The sequence below is a fragment of the Pipistrellus hanaki genome (genome assembly GCF_964339955.1).
Source record: "Pipistrellus hanaki genome assembly, chromosome: 6".
NCBI classification, from domain to species: Eukaryota; Metazoa; Chordata; class Mammalia; order Chiroptera; family Vespertilionidae; genus Pipistrellus; species Pipistrellus hanaki.
The window spans coordinates 14,866,657-14,887,064 of NC_140508.1; the positions used below are offsets into that span (position 1 = coordinate 14,866,657).

The 20,408-nt window shown below is 40.6% G+C and overlaps 1 protein-coding gene across 1 annotated transcript; it reads right to left on the reverse strand.

Moving 5' to 3' along the window:
* Positions 1–20,408, reverse strand: GINS1 (GINS complex subunit 1). Its single transcript, XM_084887784.1, has 7 exons — positions 20,180–20,408; positions 16,589–16,653; positions 13,734–13,832; positions 9,346–9,436; positions 4,229–4,345; positions 1,239–1,313; positions 1–271 (listed from the first exon to the last, which is right to left on the reverse strand). The coding sequence occupies exons 1-7, from the start codon at positions 20,252–20,254 to the stop codon at positions 203–205; spliced, it is 591 nt and encodes a 196-aa protein (XP_084743910.1). The 5' UTR covers positions 20,255–20,408; the 3' UTR covers positions 1–202.

The following is a 20,408-nucleotide window of genomic DNA, read 5'->3' on the forward strand; positions in this document are numbered from 1 at the left end:
GTGACTGTAGGAATGTTATAATTATGGATGCAGATTACAAAAAAGAGTCCTATACAATAGAAAACAAACCATTCTCAGCTGAGTATTCCTGGTTGTATCAAAGAGTGTCTGTAACCTTTAAAACCAGAGACGGGTGGGCATAAGGGCAGGGGGAAGGGAGTGTGTAAGTGTTGTGCATGGGAACAGCCTCGTACACAGTGAGTCACCACAGGACGTGCTCCAGAACACCTTGTCTAATCAGCGGCTCGCACTTCCATCGAGGCAGAAAGTGCTGAGTGAGCAGGTGGGGGAAAGAAAGAGAAATGATTGTAAGTTTTAAATTACATTTTACATCATTAAAAAGCGGCAACTGATTATACATTATTCATATCCCAACAGTTATATAATTAAAAGTTAAACTTTTAGTATATCTGCTGTTTTCATCTACTGAAACCGATGGTATGCAGAATTGTACTGAATTCTGATTTTATAAGCAAATTCATAGCTTGTTTAAGTTAAATTTAAAGACTTCTGAATTCTAGTTGGTACTTTCCTTAAGGTTTACATTTTGAATTCATGCACAGAAAACCCAGGTCGGTGAGATTTTTAGGCACCAGATGACAAGTTGTACAATTCATTAGGAAGACCAGCAAGGAAATGTCTCCATTAAACCTTTTATAGGATTTGAGTCTGAAATAGGGTAAATTAAGCTAATGTGAAATTAATCTACTGGGAACTTGAAGATTTCTAAGGAAATAATAAATGTTGAGATTATTTTGTAAGGGAAAATTTGATTTCAGTTACAACTTCACAGTTGTAGTCTTTCCCTATTAAATTTTGTTAATATATTCGTTAGAAATTTTTTATCTATCTCATCATTTGTTTGCTAAAGAACTAGGGTTTATAATGTAAAGTACAAGCTAAAAATCAATGCTTATCACCTGTTAAAATATAATTCAAAGGTGTGAAATCCAACATTTTCACAATGCTTAACTAGAATAAAGCCCATTGTGATAATTTCCCTGGAAAAGACTTAGTGTTAAATACAAGCAATATTCTAGGAAATTAATTAACTTTTTCTTAATATATGTAACATTTTCCTCAACCTTTCTTTATATTTATAAAACATAGTCTTACACTAAACATAACGCCTAGATATAAATGACTATCACAGAGTGGTGTTTATTTTGTTACTGCTTTTAACGTTTCCATCATACAACACTCTTACAAGATTTAAAGTATCTTTAGACAAGAAATACCTGGCTATTTTTTTTTAATAGGACTGAAGTGCCATCATCAACTTCAAATTCTCCATAGTCCTTTAGACATCGCACCTAAAAGGAAAAACTGATGTTTTATCTAAATTATTTTTAATATGAAATGACGACAAAGTAATTAAGAATTATCTAAATAGTCACAAAGTAAAGGTATTAGGCTTTCTGTTGGCTTGTTTATTCTCTGTGTACTTGCGCCTAGTTCTCCTACTGTGGTATGCTAGCAGTGGTTTGAACGGTCCAGTTTTGACGAAGAGGAAGAAGAATGGCTAAATCTCCAAATGTATGTGTTTGTTATGCTGACAGCAAGGAACCCAGGGAGCTGCTAAGGGGAGACACATTACTGCGTCTTTTCCCTCTGCAAATCCGGAACTACCAAGCAGTTGAAATATATATTTACAAAGAAAAGAGAATGCTTTAGATCAACTCCAACCTGCCTCTTTATGGTTCCCTTCCATAAAATAATCAATATCTGAAAATAGACCATAGGTGAATCTGCAAAGCTTGTTTTAAAAAGATTTTTCCAATTTCATCTGACAAACTCTTTCCCAAAAATACTTACAAGTAAACTATGGAAGAGCAGATGCAGACTCTTAAGAATCAGGAGAGGCCGAGACCGGTTTGGCTCAGTGGATAGAGTGTCGGCCTGTGGACTGAAAGGTCCCAGGTTCGATTCCGGTCAAGGGCATGTACCTCGGTTGCGGGCACATCCCCGGTAGGGGGTGTGCAAGAGGCAGCTAGTCGATATTTCTCTCTCATCGATGTTTCTAGCTCTATCCTCTCTCTTCCTCTCTGTGAAAAATGAATAAAATATATTAAAAAAAAAAGAAAAAAAAAAGAATCAGGAGAGGTTCTTAGAAGCCTAAGACTGCCTTTTTTTGTTGTTAATACATTTTATTGATTTTTTTACAGAGAGGAAGAGAGAGAGAGAGAGAGAGAGAGAGAGAGAGAGAGAGAGAGAGAGAGAGAAGCATTGATCAGTTGCCTCCTGCATACCCCTCCTGGGGATGTGCCTGCAACCAAGGTACATGCCCTTGACCTTTCAGTCCACAGGCTGATGCTCTATCCACTGAGCCAAACCAGTTTCGGCAAGACTGCCTTTTGATAGACCTTCTACAGCTGTAGAGCAGAACGTGCCTGGAGAGAAGGTTACATTCCTAACTATAGTTACAGCTGCTGCCACAGGAAACAGGACATTTTTTCATCTTCTATAATAACTCCAGCCTGGAGTTTACTATTTCCTGAGTACTACCCTGTTTCCCTGGAAATAAGACAGTGTCTTATATTAAATATTAATTTTTCCTCCCAAAGTTGTGCTGGGTCTTATTTTCAGGGGATGTCTTATCTTTCCATGCGCTAGGTCTTATTTTCGGAGGATGTCTTATTTTCGGAAAAACACGGTAGGATTAGTATTAGTAAAGCCAACTCCAGCAATTAGTCTCAGCCATCTACTTTTTCTAGGTAATTTCATCATGTCCTATAATTCCTCTGGAATTCTACCATGACCTCTCAAGGTATTTTAACTTAGTTTGAGAAAGACTATTCTAGAAAATTACCAATAATACATTTTTTACTTCTTTAAACAGATTATGGAAAATCGCAAACATATTCAAAAGTAAAAACACCAGCCCAGCTGGTGTGGCTCAATGATTGAGCATCAACCCATGAACCAGGGGGTTGCTGATTCGATTTCCCGTTAGGGCACATGGCTGAGTTGCAGTTAAGTCCCCAGTAGGGGCATGTAGGACGCGGCCGATCGATGTTTCTCATAGAGGTTTCTATGTCTCTATCCCTTTTCCTTTTTCTCTAAAAATCAATAAAAACTTTTTTTTTTTTTAAAGTAAAAAGACTGCCTTAGCTGGTTTGGCTCAATGAATAGAGTGTCAGCCTGTGGACTGAAGGTCCCAGGTTCGATTCCCGGTCAGGGGCACGTGCCTGGGTTGTGGGCTCAATCCCCAGTAGAGGGTGTGCAGAAGACAGCCAATCCATGATCCTCTCATCACTGATGTTTCTCTCTCTCCCTCTCCCTTCTTCTCTGAAATCAATAAAGCTATATTAACAACAACAACAAAAAAGTAAAAAGACCAATACTCCAAAATCAATGTCCTATCAATTGGCTTCAACAATTACCAACATCTGGCTAATCTTGTTTCCTTCTAAATTTTGAAGCAAATCCTAGACATAGTTTCATTTCATCTATAAATATTTTAGTATCTATTTCTACAAAATGAGATTATTTTGAAAAAAAATACAATCTCAATACCATTACTTCATCTAATTAAGAATTTTTTTTTTTTTAAATATGGAATGTTTCACGAATTTATGCAGGGGCCACACTAATCTTCTCTGTATCATTCCAATTTTAAATATGTGCTGCTGAAGTGAGCACTTAAGAATTTTAAATCATGAAATATCCAGTTAGTACCCAAATTTCCTCATTTATGTCATAAGTTTTTTTTTAAAGTTGCCATGTTCAAATAAGAGTCCGACAAAAGCTGCACACTACATGTTACTGAATAGGCTTTTATATATATAAATGTTTACATGGTTCTACAGTGGATAGAGCGTTGGCCTGTGGACTGAAAGATCCCAGGTTCGATTCTGGTCAAGGGCATGTACCTTGGTTGCGGGCACATCCCCAGTAGGGGGTGTGTAAGAGGCAGCTGATCAATGATTCTCTCTCATCGATATCGATGTTTCTAATTATCCCTCTCTCTTCCTCTCTAAAAAATAAATAAAATATATTTAAAAAAATGTTTACATGGTTCTAAAGTCAAAACTATTAAAACAGGTCTATTCAGAATATTTTAGCTTTTCTATCCTAGCCCCATCATTCACCTATAGGTAACATTTTTGGTTTCAGTTTAATTTTCACTTTCCTTTTTAAAATAAATTAATATATATTTATATATCCCATAGACAAAAGGCAGCACAATCTATGCATTAAATAAAAATCCATTTTTAAGTATACTTACTTCAATATATAAACTTTTGGGAGGTTTCATATCCTGTGTAATATCTAAGCCTTCCTCTCCTCCCAATGACCTCATATAAGTAGCAAGAGACTTTTTATAATGATTGAACCATTCCACCTGCAAACATAAGTTGACAAAGTTTTAAGAAAAACAACTTGCAAAAATTGTATACTCATCTTTTAAAATTAAAATACCAATGGCATATTTCACAGAGCTAGAACAAATATTCCAAAAATTTATACAGAATCAAAAAGACCCCAAATAGCTGCAGCAATCGTGAGAAAGAAAAATAAAGTTGGAGGAATCACAATGTCAGATATCAAGTTATACTGCAAAGCCACTGTAATCACAACAGTCTGGTACTGGCACAAGAACAGGCATATAGATCAATGGGACAGAACAGAGAACCCAGAAATCAGCCCAAGCCATTATGCTCAATTAATATATACACTCAATTCATATTTGATAAAGGAGGCAAGAGCATACAATGGAGTCAAGACAGTCTCTTCAATAAATGGTGTTGGGAAAACTGGACAGATACATGCAAAAAAAAAAAAAAAGAAACTAGACCACCAATTGACATCAAACACAAGAATAAACTCAAAATGGATAAAATATTAAATGTAGCCGAAACCGGTTTGGCTCAATGGATAGAGCGTCAGCTTGGAGACTGAAAGGTCCCAGGTTCGATTCCGGTCAAGGGCATGTACCTTGGTTGCTGGCACATCCCCAGTAGGGGGTGTGCAGGAGGCAGCTGATCGATGACTCTCTCTCATCGATGTTTCTAACTATCTCTCTCCCTTCCTCTCTGTACAAAATCAATAAAATATATTTTTAAAAAAATGAATCAGACCTACAATAAAAGCCAACCCTATAAAATTAAAAAAAAATTAAATGTAAGTTGTGAAACCATAAAAATCCTAGAAGAAACCATAGGCAACAAAATCTCAGACATCTCTCATAACAATGTTTGCTGATACATCTGCTAAGGCAAAGGAAACTACAGAGAAAATAAACAAATGGGACTACAGCAAAAGAAAATGCTTCTGTACGGCAAAAGAAACCATTAACAAAATGAAAAGGGGGACCAGTGTATGGGAGAACATATTTGACAATGACACATCAAATAAAGGTTAATATCCCAAATATAAGGAACTCATACAACTTAACAAAAGGAAGACAAATAATACAATTAAAAAATGGGCAAAGGACCTAAACAGACACTTCTCCAAAGAGGACATACAAATGGCCAAGAGACATATGAAAGAATGCTCAAAGTCACTGATCATTGGAGAGATGCAAATTAAAACGACAATGAGATATCACCTCACACCTGTCAGAATAGCTACCATCAACAAATCAACAAATGACAAGTGCGGGCGAGGATGTGGAGAAAAGGAAACCCTAGTACATTGCTGATGAGAATGCAGACTGGTGCACCATTATGGAAAACAGTACGGAGTGTCCTCAAAAAATTAAGTATAGAACTGCCATTTGGCCCAGTGATCCCACTTTTAGGAAAATATCCTTAAGAAACCCAAAGCACCAATGAGAAAGAATGTATGCACCCCTATGTTCATAGCAACACAATTTACAATCGCTAAGATCTGCAAACAGCCCAAGTGCCCATCAGCAGGTGAGTGGATAAAAAAGCTGTGGTACATTTGCACCATGGAATACTATGCAGCAGTAAAAAAAAAAAAATCTCCTATCCTTTGAGATAGCATGTAGGGACCTAGAGAGTATCATGCTCAGTGAAATAGGTCAGTCAGAGAAAGACAAATATCACATGATCTCACTCCCATATGTGGAAACTAAGTAACAAAATAAACTGATGAAAGGAGTGGATCCATACACATGGAAGCAGGGAACAGAGTGCAAAATCTCAGAGCGAAGGCGGGGGAAGGGTGGGTGGGAGGTAATCAACTAAAAACCTTGTATGAATATTTGCAGAACCTATGAACACAGGCTAAGGGTGCTGAAGGCCTGGGAGTGGGCTGAAGGGGGTCAATGGGGAGAAAAAAGGGGACATATGTAATACTTTCAACTAAGTAAATAAGTAAATAAATAAATAACAAATATATAAATAAGTAAATAAATAACAAATATATAAATAAGCAAATAAATAAATAACAAATATATAAATAAGTAAATAAATAAATAACAAATATATAAATAAGTAAATAAATAAATAACAAATATATAAATAAGCAAATAAATAAATAACAAATATATAAATAAGCAAATAAATAAATAACAAATATATAAATAAGTAAATAAATAAATAACAAATATATAAATAAGCAAATAAATAAATAACAAATATACAAATAAGTAAATAAATAAATAACAAATATACAAATAAGCAAATAAATAAATAACAAATATATAAATAAGTAAATAAATAAATAACAAATATATAAATAAGCAAATAAATAAATAACAAATATATAAATAAGCAAATAAATAAATAACAAATATATAAATAAGTAAATAAATAAATAACAAATATACAAATAAGCAAATAAATAAATAACAAATATATAAATAAGCAAATAAATAAATAACAAATATATAAATAAGCAAATAAATAAATAACAAATATATAAATAAGCAAATAAATAAATAACAAATATATAAATAAGCAAATAAATAAATAACAAATATATAAATAAGCAAATAAATAAATAACAAATATATAAATAAGCAAATAAATAAATAACAAATATACAAATAAGCAAATAAATAAATAACAAATATACAAATAAGCAAATAAATAAATAACAAATATATAAATAAGCAAATAAATAAATAACAAATATATAAATAAGCAAATAAATAAATAACAAATATATAAATAAGCAAATAAATAAATAACAAATATATAAATAAGCAAATAAATAAATAACAAATATACAAATAAGCAAATAAATAAATAACAAATATACAAATAAGCAAATAAATAAATAACAAATATACAAATAAGCAAATAAATAAATAACAAATATATAAATAAGCAAATAAATAAATAACAAATATATAAATAAGTAAATAAATAAATAACAAATATATAAATAAGTAAATAAATAAATAACAAATATATAAATAAGCCTGGCTGACAAGGCTGAGGTTGAGCACCCTCCTATGAACCAGGTCACTGATTCCTAGTCAGGGCATTTGCCCAGGGTGTGGGTTTAATCCCCAGTAGGGGGCGTGCAGGAAGCAGCCAATCAATGATTCTCTCATCACTGATGTTTCTACCTGTCTCTCCCTCTTCCTTCCTCTCTGAAAATCAATCAATCAATCAATCGATATATATATATATTTTTTTTAAATAAAAATAAATATAATTTCCAACATCCTTACAGATTGGACTAATATTAAGTTAATTTATAGATAAACATTGGTTATCTGAAATCTTTGGTTACCTGGACACTTTCTAAGAGATTAAAAGTTTATGCTGAAACCGGTTTGGCTCAATGGATAGAGCGTCAGCTTGGGGACTGAAAGGTCCCGGGTTCGATTCCGGTCAAGGGCATGTGCCTTGGTTGCGGGCATATCCCCAGTAGGAGGTGTGCAAGAGGCAGCTGATCAATGACTCTCTCTCATTGATGTTTCTAACTCTATATCTTTCTCCCTTTCTCTCTGTACAAAATCAATAAAATATATTTAAAAAAAGAAAAAAAAAGAGAGATTAAAAGTTGAAAGGTACAAATTATAAAGGCAATGCAAAATAAGCAACACATATTTGGTCTTTGTAAAACTCTAATTATGATGATAAATGTGATGTACATTCATAGTTTTATATAAGTTAATGAGTTATATCTAAATGCTGAAATTTAAGCTTTAAAATTTTCATCCCGTTTATATGCATTTGTGTGTTTAAACATACATATAAAGTTATACTGGAATTATAAGACTGAAAACCTTATGAATAATAAACAGAAAAAACTAACAATTCAGAGAAATAGTCTTTGCCTATTCAGTCTACTTTAAAAAAAAAAAAAAAAAAGAAAGAAAATCTTATTTTCGCTGAGACCGGTTTGGCTCAATGGATAGAGCGTCGGCTTGGGGACTGAAGGGTCCCGGGTTCGATTCCGGTCAAGGGCATGTACCTTGGTTGCGGGCATATCCCCAGTAGGGGGTGTACAAGAGGCAGCTGATGGAAGACTCTCTCTCAATGATGTTTCTAACTCTCTGTCTCTCTCCCTTCCTCTCTGTACAAAATCAATAAAAAATATTTTTTAAAAAAATATTATTTTCTTATTTGGTGGCTTTTATGGAAAACAGAACATTCTTATCTCATAGAGAAGCTCCCAAATCTTTGCAGTTTAGTGCTGATTTTTTTATTCTTTTTTTTTTTTTTAAATATATTTTATTGATTTTTACAGAGAGGAAGGGAGAGACAGAGAGCTAGAAACGTCGATGAGAGAGAAACATCGACCAGCTGCCTCCTGCACACCCCCCACTGGGGATGTGCCCGCAACCAACGCACATGCCCCTGACCGGAATCGAACCCGGGACCTTCCAGTCCACAGACCAACGCTCTACCACTGAGCCAAACCGGTTTCAGCTGATTTTTTTATTCTTACTAAAATTTTTTTCTTCTGAAAAAGTTGAAATTTCCAGTTACTGCTATAATTAAATGTTATTTCTGATTATTTGTACAACTAAGATAATCATTTTTGTCTTTAGACTTATGTTTATATATAATATTATAAAATGTACTTTTATAATTATTTCTTATATTGATTTTCCCAAATCTAGACTATGTATTACATAATAAAAATGTTAAAATGTTGCTGTGACTGGTTTGGCTCAATGGATAGAGCATCGGCCTGCAGACTGAGAGGTCTCGGGTTCGATTCCGGTCAAGGGCATGTACCTTGGTTGCAGGTATATCCCCAGTAGGTGTGTAGGAGGCAGCTGGTCAATGTTTCTAACTCTCTATCCCTTTCCCTTCCTCTCTGTAAAAAATCAATAATATATATATTTTTTAAAAAGTTAAAATGTTAAAACAAAAATACAAAAAGATAAATACTAATAAATATATTATAGAACAATGCCAGAACCTCAGCATTTTCCAAATTCGTAACTGAATAACAGTGCTAACTTACTTCTTCAGCAGACATGTGAAATCGCAAAATATTTGGCAGAACACTGCCGTATTCCCACCTGAGTGCTCGAATCCGAAGCAATCGGTCATACCTAGGAGATTAAGAAGGCATTAGATGCTTAACAAAAGGGATATCAAAAGCTGTTTTGGGAGGATCCAAGATGGCTGCTCGGGTATACACCTAGCCGCAGCAGCTCACAACAATTTCAAAGGAATACAACTAAAATGTAGAGTGGACATTGCCCAGAGCTACAGGTAGTCGACTGACTGAAAACTCTACAATAGGAAGGAGGGAGAAAACCAGAAGGAAAATCAGAGGAGCTGAAAAAAAGCCTAAGGTACGGAGACATGCTGCGCGCTCGCACGCACGCGCGCGCGGAGAGGTCGCAGCCGGAGAGGAGGAGAGGGCTGGGTGCTGCCTGGCATTCCCTAGCGGGAAGGAAATAGAACCCCCAGCCTGGGCGGAACCCCCGAACCGGCAGCGCTGAGCCCCAAGTTATGTGCCAGACCCTGGGGACCCAGGCTCCGGCAGGGGGAGACAATCCCGGGGGACGGCGAAATGCGGGGCCCCCGGAGTCGCGCGCACATGGCGCGCAGAGGACTGAATGTTGACTCTGATGCTGGATTACCCTAGCCGGAAGAAACAAAGCCTCCGGCGGCACCTCTGAGCCTCAGTCCAGACCTCCCCGAACTCCAGGTCTGGGCCAGTCCCTGGGGACCCAGGCTCGGGCAGGGGGAGACGGGGCTGTGAGGTGGAGTCCTGGGAGCGCGGCGAAAGGCCGAGCCCCCGGAGTCGCGCACACTGTGCGCAGAGGACAGTCTGTTGACTCTGATCCTGGACTCCCCTAGTGGGAGGGAGAAAGAAAGCTCCAGACTGGAGGAACGCCACGAGGAGCAGGAGCCCCTGCCGGACACCGGCCAGCTGGGCGCCAGCAAGGAGCCGGGCGACGGGGCCCCCAGTGGGGGGGGTGCCCCTGAGCCTTCGACTGCTGAGCGCTGGCAACGGAGCCAAGGACGGGGGCTGCTTCCTGGGCGGCGCCGACCCCGGCAACAGGCTGGAGCAGCGTGGGAGCCTGCGGAGAACAAAGGGGTGCCACAGGCCAACCTGCTGAGCTCCCAGGACAAGGAGGAAGAAACCAAAGAAGTTCTCAATGTGAAGAAATCAAGTGAGAGCAAATGATAGTAAAATTACTTAAGAAAGAATACAAAGAAGATCTTGAAAAATCAAAGACTAAGTCAGAACTCAACGCACCAGCCAACATTGCAATATAAATGCGTTTTGTTGTTTTTTTTTAAAAAAAGAAAAAAAAAAAAAGAAGAGAAAAAAGGGACAGAATGTTGGAACAGCGGCGACCAGGCCTAGAGTGGCCAGGCACAAGGCAGTGGCAGCTGGGCCCGGAGCAGCAGTGGCCAGGCCCCAGAACAGCAGCAGCCAGAACAAGAGCATCAACGGCCAGCACTGGAGCAGCCAGACCTGGGGCAGTGGCAGCCAGGCCTGAGGCAGAGGCGGCCAAGCCCAGGGTGGCCAGTCCAGGAACACCCAGACACGGAGTGGCTGGGCCCGGAGAAGCCCGGCCCAGAGCAGCCGGGTTGGGAGCAGCCAGGCCCAGAACAGCAGTAGACAACCACGAAGAATCCAGGCTGGGAGCGGCCAGGCTCGGAGCAGCCGGGTCTGGTGCGGCCAGGCCAGGAGCAGCGGCTGCCAGGCTGGGAGCGGCCAGGCCCGGAGCAGCCGGGTCTGGTGCGGCCAGGCCCGGAGCAGCGGCTGCCAGGCTGGGAGCGGCCAGGCCCGGAGCAGCGGCTGCCAGGCTGGGAGCGGCCAGGCCCGGAGCAGCCGGGTCTGGTGCGGCCAGGCCAGGAGCAGCGGCTGCCAGGCTGGGAGCGGCCAGGCCCGGAGCAGCCGGGTCTGGTGTGGCCAGGCCCGGAGCAGCGGCTGCCAGGCTGGGAGCGGCCAGGCCCGGAGCAGCCGGGTCTGGTGCGGCCAAGCCAGGAGCAGCGGCTGCCAGGCTGGGAGCGGCCAGGCCCGGAGCAGCCGGGTCTGGTGCGGCCAGGCCCGGAGCAGCGGCTGCCAGGCTGGGAGTGGCCAGGCCTGGAGAAGCGGCTGCCAGGCTGGGAGCGGCCAGGCCCGGAGCAGCCGGGTCTGGTGCGGCCAGGCCTGGAGCAGCGGCTGCCAGGCTGGGAGCGGCCAGGCCCGGAGCAGCCGGGTCTGGTGCGGCCAGGCCAGGAGCAGCGGCTGCCAGGCTGGGAGCGGCCAGGCCCGGAGCAGCAGCTGCCAGGCTGGGAGCGGCCAGGCCCGGAGCAGCCGGGTCTGGTGTGGCCAGGCCAGGAGCAGCGGCTGCCAGGCTGGGAGCGGCCAGGCCCGGAGCAGCCGGGTCTGGTGCGGCCAGGCCAGGAGCAGCAGCTGCCAGGCTGGGAGCGGCCAGGCCCGGAGCAGCCGGGTCTGGTGCGGCCAGGCCAGGAGCAATGGCTGCCAGGCTGGGAGCAGCCAGGCCCGGAGCAGCGGCTGTCAGGCTGGGAGCGGCCAGGCCCGGAGCGGCCGGGACCGGAGCAACCGGTCCCAGAGCAGCCGGGTCGGGTGCGGCCAGGCCTGTAGCAGCAACAGCCAAGTCCAGAGCAACTAGGTCGGGAGCGGCAGTGACCAGACCCGGAGCAGCTGGTTGTGGAACGAACCAGAGCAACAGAGGCCAGGCCCGGAGCAGCCAGGCCCGAAACAGCACGCTCCTCGCCTGTACCTGCCCACGGCTGCCTCTCAGACATGGCTGGAAACTTTTGCGGGAACTTGAGGGTCTGCTGAATCAAGTGATGAAGGCTTAGATCTGGATGTGTTGAGTTAGTATAGCGCTGGGGTGTTGATCTGTGAGTGCCTTGGGTGGGGCCTGGATGAGGCTGGTTGACCTATTTGGAAATGTCTTTTGTGTGAAGTGTATCATTGGGCATGTGGAGGTATTATTGATATGAGATAATGCTAAGTAACAGATTTACTATCTGAAAAGGGATTTACTATCGGGGAAAGGGAGGGAGGAAGAGACTGAACATAAACTGTGCACCTATGGATGAGGACAATGGGGGATGGGAAGGGGGCGGAGGGTGGGGTGGGAACCTGGTGGAGGGGGGAAGAAATGAGGAACCTTTGTAATAATATGAACAATAAAGATTGATTTGAAAAAAAAAAAAAAAAAAAAGCTGTTTTGATGAGGAGAGATTAAGACTCACATTAATCTAAATGTATTATGCGGACTTTATTTGGCTCCTGAGATAAGTGTGAGAAGTCATCTTGGGGACAAGGCAGAAAATATGAATGTTGATTAGACAGAAGTGTTATTGATTAGAGGTGCATACTAAAGTATTTAGTGGTAAAATGTCATGATGCTCTACAATAGTGTAGCATAAATAAATAAAACATTATGGCAGCCGAAACTGGTTTGGCTCCAGTAGATAGAGCGTCGGCCTGGGTACTCAAGGATTCCAGATTCGATTCCGGTCAAGGGCATGTACCTTGCTTGCAGGCACATCCCTAGTAGGGGGTGTGCAGGAGGCAGCTGGTCGATGTCTCTCTCTCTCATCGATGTTTCTAACTTCCTATCTCGCTCCCTTCCTCTCTGTAAAAAATCAATAAAATATATTTAAAAAAAAAAACCCACAAAAAAACAACACTTATGGCAGCCCAGTCGGCATGGCTCAGTGGTTGAATGTCAACCTATGAACCAGAAGGTCACAGTTCCATTCTTGGTCAGGGCACATGCCTGGGCTGCTGGCTCGATCTCCAATGTAGGGTGTGTAAAAGGCAGCTGATCAATGATTCTCTCTCATCACTGATGTTTCTGTCTCTCTCTCCCTCTGCCTTCCTTTCTGAAATCAATAAACATATTAAAACAAAAACAAAAAACATTTATGGCAAAATGTTAAAAAATTGTTACACATTTATGATGGGCCTATGGGGGTTCATAAAATTATTCTCCCTAGTTTTATGAATATTGCAATTTTTCATAATAAAAAATTTTAAATGCAAACAAAAATTTAGAATGGTTATAAAGAAAGAGACAAATCTAAGAATTTGTTTTCCGCCGAGACCGGTTTGGCTCAATGGATAGAGAGTCGGCTTGGGGACTGAAGGGACCTGGGTTCGATTCCAGTCAAGGGCATGTACCTTGGTTGTGGGCATATCCCCAGTAGGGGGTGTGCAAGAGGCAGCTGATCGATGACTCTCTCTCATCGATGTTTCTAGCCTTCTATCTCTCTCCCTTCCTCTCTGTACAAAATCAATAAAATATATTAAAAAAAAAAGAAAAAAAAAAAGAATTTGTTTTCCATTTGAAATGGTTAAAAGGAAACCACGTGGAAAATGCCCCATTATTCCCTAACACCCCAGGCAAATTCTGAGAGACTTACAAGTATGCTATAATGCAGCGTCGATTTCTTAGCAAAGAACAGTGTCGAAATTTGATGGTTGGTATCAAATCACTTCGTCCACCTGACTTCGCTTCATTCCTAGTAACATTTGAATAGGAAAAGAACAAATTATGTCTATTTCAGTATAAATAAAATTTTTAAAGCCAACTAACAACTGACTTATATGTTTTTCATTTTTTTCTAATTCTTTATTGTTAAAAGTTTTACATGTCTTCTTTTTCCCCCCATTGACCTCACCCCACCTGCTCCCGCCCGCTAGCACATGCCCCCACACCCCTGTTATCTGTTGGTCATGCTCACAGGCATGGATACAAGTCCTCTGGTTGATCTCTTATCCCACCTTCCCCTCACCTTCCCTCTGAGGTTTGATGGTCTGATTGATGCTTCTATGTCTCTGGATCTATTTTTGTTCATCAGTTTATGTTGTTCATTATATTCTACAAATGAGTGAGAACATGAGGTATTTATCTTTCTCTGACTGGCTTATTTCAATTAGCATAATGCTCTCCAGGTCCATCCATGCTGTTGTAAATGGTAAAAGTTCTTTCTTTGCTGAAACCGGTTTGGTTCAGTGGATAGAGCGTCGGCCTGCGGACTGAAAGGTCCCAGGTTCAATTCCGGTCAAGGGCATGTACCTTGGTTGCGGGCACATCTCCAGTGGGGGGTGTGCAGGAGGCAGCTGATCGATGTTTCTATCCCTCTCTCTTCCTCTCTGTAAAAAATCAATAAAATATATTTTTTAAAAAGTCAACTTTAGAGTTTTAAAAGGAACCAGATAAATATAAAAAACAACTCCATGCAGTGAATGCTACAGGCCCTGCAAACAGAGCCAAAATACATGTCCCACCCAAACATGTCTTCTAGATCTGTTCTACACACTTCTAAGTCAGATTGATTCACCACACTGTTTACAGTGTGCTCTGGATTACAGAGTAGTAGTACAGATAAAATACACCTAAATTAACATCAGGGTACTTTATTAAGTACAGAAGGATTTGCTAAAAAATTTACTTATATGAGTAACTTAAAATAGATTTCTCGTGACAAGTAAGTTTAACCAGAAACTGATAATAGTGATTGTCCCCTTAAAAAGAAATTAGGAGAAGAAGGAATAGAATTTTGGGATTATGAATTTGCAAATGGTATAAATACAGATCCTGGGTTACGTCGGAGATCCGTTCCTATGGCGCGACGTAACGCAATTTTTGCTGCAAATCGGAACCCACCTACATAAGCACCTACGTCACTCACATGGAGCACATACACAGCAGTAATGAAGCGAAACAGTAAAAAAAATTTAAAAGAAAGACAACAATTCCTGACCTTTACTTGTGGTAAGTAAATAAAAAAAAATCAAGCACATACATATGTACATACATCGAAATGACAGGACTTTTTTTTTTTTTTATAAATAGATGAGAGATGGCGACATGCCCACGAAATGTCAAGTCTGATGTGACCCGAGGACTGCCTGTACAGGAAAATCATTCCCTCAAGGTCTATTAGGCCACATCCAAAACAAGTTTTTAACCTCTTCACTTTTTAGCTACTCCAAGTCACCTCTCCTGTCACCTGGATGACCAGCATGCCCCCCTCTCCTCTCAGCTCCTCCTTCCACTGTCCACATAGCAGTCAGGGTGATCCTTCAAAGCACAAACATGAGACCAGCTGCCCTACATATTTAAAAATATGACCTGGTGTCATGCTTTGCTTGCTTATAGGCTTAAGCCACACTGGCCTTCTTTGGCAGTTTCCTGAGCATCCCACCCTCTTTCATGACTCTGGGACTTTGCATATGCTGTTCCCTCTACTTGGAATGCTCTCTGCCACAATTACTATCTAGCTAAAAATCTGCTCTCCTTCAGGCCTCAGCTGAAATGTCTCTTCTTTGGAAATAAATTCTCAGATTCCTTGATCTGATTATATCTTCACTTCATTTTCCTCTCTCCTAGCCCTCTGTTGTGTTCTTCCATAGCATGTATCCCGATTTGGTCTATCTGTCTTCTGCATTAGACAGTGAGGGCCATGGTGACAGAAATCTTGACTACTGTGTTTACAACTGAAATACCAGAACCATTTATCAGCATATAATTGTTCAATACATATTTGTTAGTGAATGAATGAATGAATGTCTCAGGAACTTCCCTTTAGGACTTTAGATTTACTGCAAATCTGTTGTGATTCAGTCCCACATTCCATGAAGACTTTTCTGTATCCACCCTTAAACACTGTAGCTGAAAGTGTTCCTGTTGTTCTGTAAGCTCCACCATGCTACTGATTTGAATATCCAAGTAACGGAAAAACATTGTACTTAACAAAGCCGAAGATGAAACCTCAGGTTACATGTAACTTCTCTCCAGGCTGAGATCGGAATACCTCACTTCTGATCTAGAATTTGGTGTCTTTCAGACACTTTTGTGGCTTACTCTTCACCAAATCACAGGGACCTCTGAAGTTTGTTATACAGTCCAAATGCTTAGCTCTATAGATCTTTCTCACGTACAATCTGTAGCCTTTTGTAGCCCTAGTTCTCAATGACCTTCACTCAAGCTACTGGAATCACTACTGCTCCTGCTAAGTTTACAAAATAACCACTCTCTCAGTTTATAAATGAAAGCAAGCAGTGGAAACCATAGATGGAGTGTGCAGGAGGCAGCTCATCGATGTTTCTCTCTCATCGATGTTTCTAATTCTCTATCCCTCTCCATTCCTCTCTGTAAAAAAAATAAATAAATAAATAAAATATATTTAAAAAAATAAAAACTGATATAAGATTATCTTTTAATATCACATCTCTTAAATTGTTTTAAAATATGAATATTTTAGAAACTTACACATCAGACTGGTTTTGTTCATATAAAGCTTTCATCTCCTCCAGAACTTGCCTGAGTCCATCCTCCTGGAATATACAAATTGGTCCATATTCATTAATTCTCCAAGTCTGCAACAATATTCTATCTATACTATTTTTATATTTGATTTACATATCTTATAAAAAGCAAGTCCTTTCACACCTACTATGATGGCTATAATAAGTGTTGTCGAGGATGGGGAGAAATTAGAACCCTCATACATTGCAGGTAGGAATAAAAATGGTACACAGCGAACATAAACTGTGCACCTATGGATGAGGACAATGGGGGGTGTGGAGGGGGCGGAGGGTGGGGTGGGAATCTGGTGGAAGGGGGAAGAAATGAGGAACCTTTGTAATAATATGAACAATAAAGATTGATTAAAAAATAATAAATAAATAAATAAGCAAAAATTAAAAAAAATAAAAATAAAAAAATAAAAATAAAAATGGTACACAGCACTGAAAAAAAAAAATCTAATGGTTCCTCAAAAAAGATAAACATATTACCATATTAGCCAGCAATTCCACTCCTAGGCATACACTCAAGAGAATTAAAAACATAATCTTACAAAGACATGTACACAAATGTTTAAAACAGTATTATTCAGCCGAAACCGGTTTGACTCAATGGATAGAGCGTCGGCTTGGGGACTGGAGGGTCCCGGGTTCAATTCCGGTCAAGGGCATGTACCTTGGTTGCGGGCATATCCCCAGTGGGGGGTGTGCAGGAGGCAGCTGATCGATGACTCTCTCTCATCGATGTTTCTAGCTCTCTGTCTCTCTCCCTTCCTCTCTGTACAAAATCAATAAAATATATTAAATAAATAAATAAATAAAAATAAAAATAAAACAGTATTATTCATTATAGCCAAAAAATGGAGTGGATTCCCTGATGAACTGATCAACCATATATGGTATGTCCATTTGATGGAATATTATTTGGCCGTAAAAAGCAATGCAGTTAGCCCATGGACACAGACAACAGTGTGATGATGACCAGAGAAAGACGGGGCAGGGTTGGGTGGAGGTAGATAAAAAGGGTGAGAATGGCTGAAACCGGTTTGGCTCAGTGGTAGAGCGTCAGTCTGCGGACTGAAAGGTCCTGGGTTCGATTCCAGTCAGGGGCATGTACGTTGGTTGCGGGCACATCCCCAGTAGGGGGTGTGCAAGAGGCAGCTGGTCGATGTTTCTCTCTCATTGACATTTCTGGCTCTCTGTGTCTCTCCCTTCTTCTCTGAAAAAATCAATAAAATATATTTTAAAAAAAAAGGGTGAGAATGGAGGACAACAAAAAGCCTAACAGAATCAAAACAAAACAAAACAAGCAATGCAGTATATGCATCAACATGAATCAACACTGAAAACATTACATTAAGTGAAACAAGCCAGACACAAAGGACAAATAATGTCTGAGTCCACTTATCTGAAATATAGAGAACAGAGACAGAAAGCACATTAGAAGTTCCCAGGGACTGGGGGGAGATGGGAATGGGAAGTTACTGCTTAATGGTTATAGAGTTTCTGTTTGGGATGATTAAAAAAGTTTTGAATACAAGGGTGATAGCTGTACAAAAATGTGAATGTAATTAATATTAATGAAGTATACACTTAGAAAGATTCAAATGATTAATCTTTTGTATTTTTCATCACAATAAAAAAACAGAACAGGAAAACAATTAAAAGAATTACTGCCGAGACCGGTTTGGCTCAGTGGATAGAGCGTTGGCTTGGGGACTGAAGGGTCCCGGGTTCGATTCTGGTCAAGAGCATGTACCTTGGTTGCGGGCACATCCCCAGGAGGGGGTGTGCAAAAGGCAGCTGGTCGATGATTCTCTCTCATCGATGTTTCTAACTCTTTATCCCTCTCTCTTCCTCTCTGTATAAAATCAATAAAATATATTTAAAAAAAGAAAAAGAAAAAAAGAATTACTGACTACAGAACCAATTTACTGGTTAAGGGTAATCTCAAACTATACTGAGCAAAAGAAGTCAGACACAAAGGAGTACATACTGTATGATCCCACAGATAATTGGCCCTTCACAGATAATGTTTGTAACTCCTGGGACACCGAATCCAGATATATGCAAAGAAGGCAAATATACTGTATCTATGGAAAAGTAAATCCGCCGAAACCGGTTTGGCTCAGTGGATGGAGCGTTGGCCTGCGGACTAAAGGGTCCTAGGTTCAATTCCGGTCAAAGGCATGTACCTTTGGTTGCGGGCACATCCCCAGTGGAGGGTGTGCAGCTGATCGATGATTCTCTCTCATCGATGTTTCTAACACTCTATCCTCCTCTCTTCCTCTCTGTAAAAAATCAATAAAATATATTAAAAAAAAAAAAAAAGTAAATCCATGTTGCCTCAGGCTACATGTGGGAAGTAGCAAGTAGCTACAAAAGGTAAAAACGAACCTTTGTGGTGACAGAAATTTTGATTGGGGTGCTGCTTATAAGGATGTACATTATTTGTCAAAAGTCAAAAACCTATTAAAATGTGTATTTTATTGTATATAAATATACCTCAACAAAATGGATGGTAAAAAAATCAGTAGTCCTACACAATAAGGCATGACAAAAGTATGTAAATAATTTACTATTTACTGAAAAATGGTCTTAAAAGAGTACTAACCAAGAACAGTGTTTTGGTTTGTACTGAAAAAATATAAAGGCCAAAAGGAGCTTTTCTATTATCTATCTTGGAGCAAATTTTTTACTTGGAAGGATAAACAGAGTAGTATTCTGAAATTCACATAGGTCTATCAACTCCAAAATAACTAGCTCATCTACAGGGTGTGCTCCCAAAAATGTATGCACATTATAAAGACAGTGCATTAAAATACATTTCATTTTTAAAATGTAATAGAATCGAAAGCTACCAGCTGTTAAAGTGTGTATACATTTTTTTGTGATACCCTATACGTTCGTTCCCATTCTACTTTTAGGGCCAAAATATATGCATTAGTAAAAATGCTTTAGCACTACTGGTACAACTACAAATCAACTACTTAAGCTTGCTCAAATATAGGAAAAGATGTAATTTCTGATGAAAATGTAAGACACATTGATTGATTGCCTCCTGCACGAACCCTGACCTGGGGCTGAGGATCAAGCCTGCAATCAGGTACCTGTCCTTGACCAGAATGAAACCCGGGAACCTTCAGTTTGCAGGCCGACACTCTATCCATTGAGCACACGGGCTAAGGCAGAAACCTAGCTGTTGCCGGCGTGCACAACAAATGCTAATTATCAGGCAAGCAATGAACGTTTGGTTAAGCAAAGGGACAGCGATACATTTATAGATGAAGAAATACTAAAGAAAGTTACTCATATAAAGAAATGCACCTAATTTCTGGGTGATGTAAGAACAAAGGGTTTCTTTTTCCTCCTATACTTTTCCTCCTATACAAAGCCCAGCACAAATGTTCCAGAACTATTGTGCTGGGCATTGGAGTTCACCCCGAGATAAAGTAAAGCCTCCAGGGAGGCTAAAGGGAAAATCTGAGGGCGTCGTCCCGCCCTGCCGTCAGGCCAGGCCCCAACACGCCCATCCCGTCCACCCGGCCCCCCTCACATTGAAGGCCAGCAGCTGCCCTTCGGGCGCCCGGTGCAGCTCGCGGACCAGCTCGATGGCCCTATCGCAGAACATGGCGCAGTCGCCCCAGTCCCGAGGCCTCGTCGACTGCCCGCTTTCACGCCAAACGGTCGATCGGTCAGCTCTCGGCCCCAACTCTCAGACCCTGTAGTCCCTGGCTCCGCAGCTCCTGATCTTAGCCTGCGCCTCTGATCTGCGCTTTGGCGCC

Bases quoted from the DNA above. Each gene is read 5' to 3' on its own strand.
- GINS1 (XM_084887784.1), bottom strand. From the start codon at position 20,254: ATGTTCTGCGATAGGGCCATCGAGCTGGTCCGCGAGCTGCACCGGGCG. The intron at 16,654-20,179 runs GTGAGGGGGGCC...TGTATATTCCAG, and splicing joins GGCAGCTGCTGGCCTTCAAT to GAGGATGGACTCAGGCAAGT. The intron at 1,314-4,228 runs GTAAGTATACTT...TTTTCCTTTTAG, and splicing joins CCAAAAGTTTATATATTGAA to GTGCGATGTCTAAAGGACTA.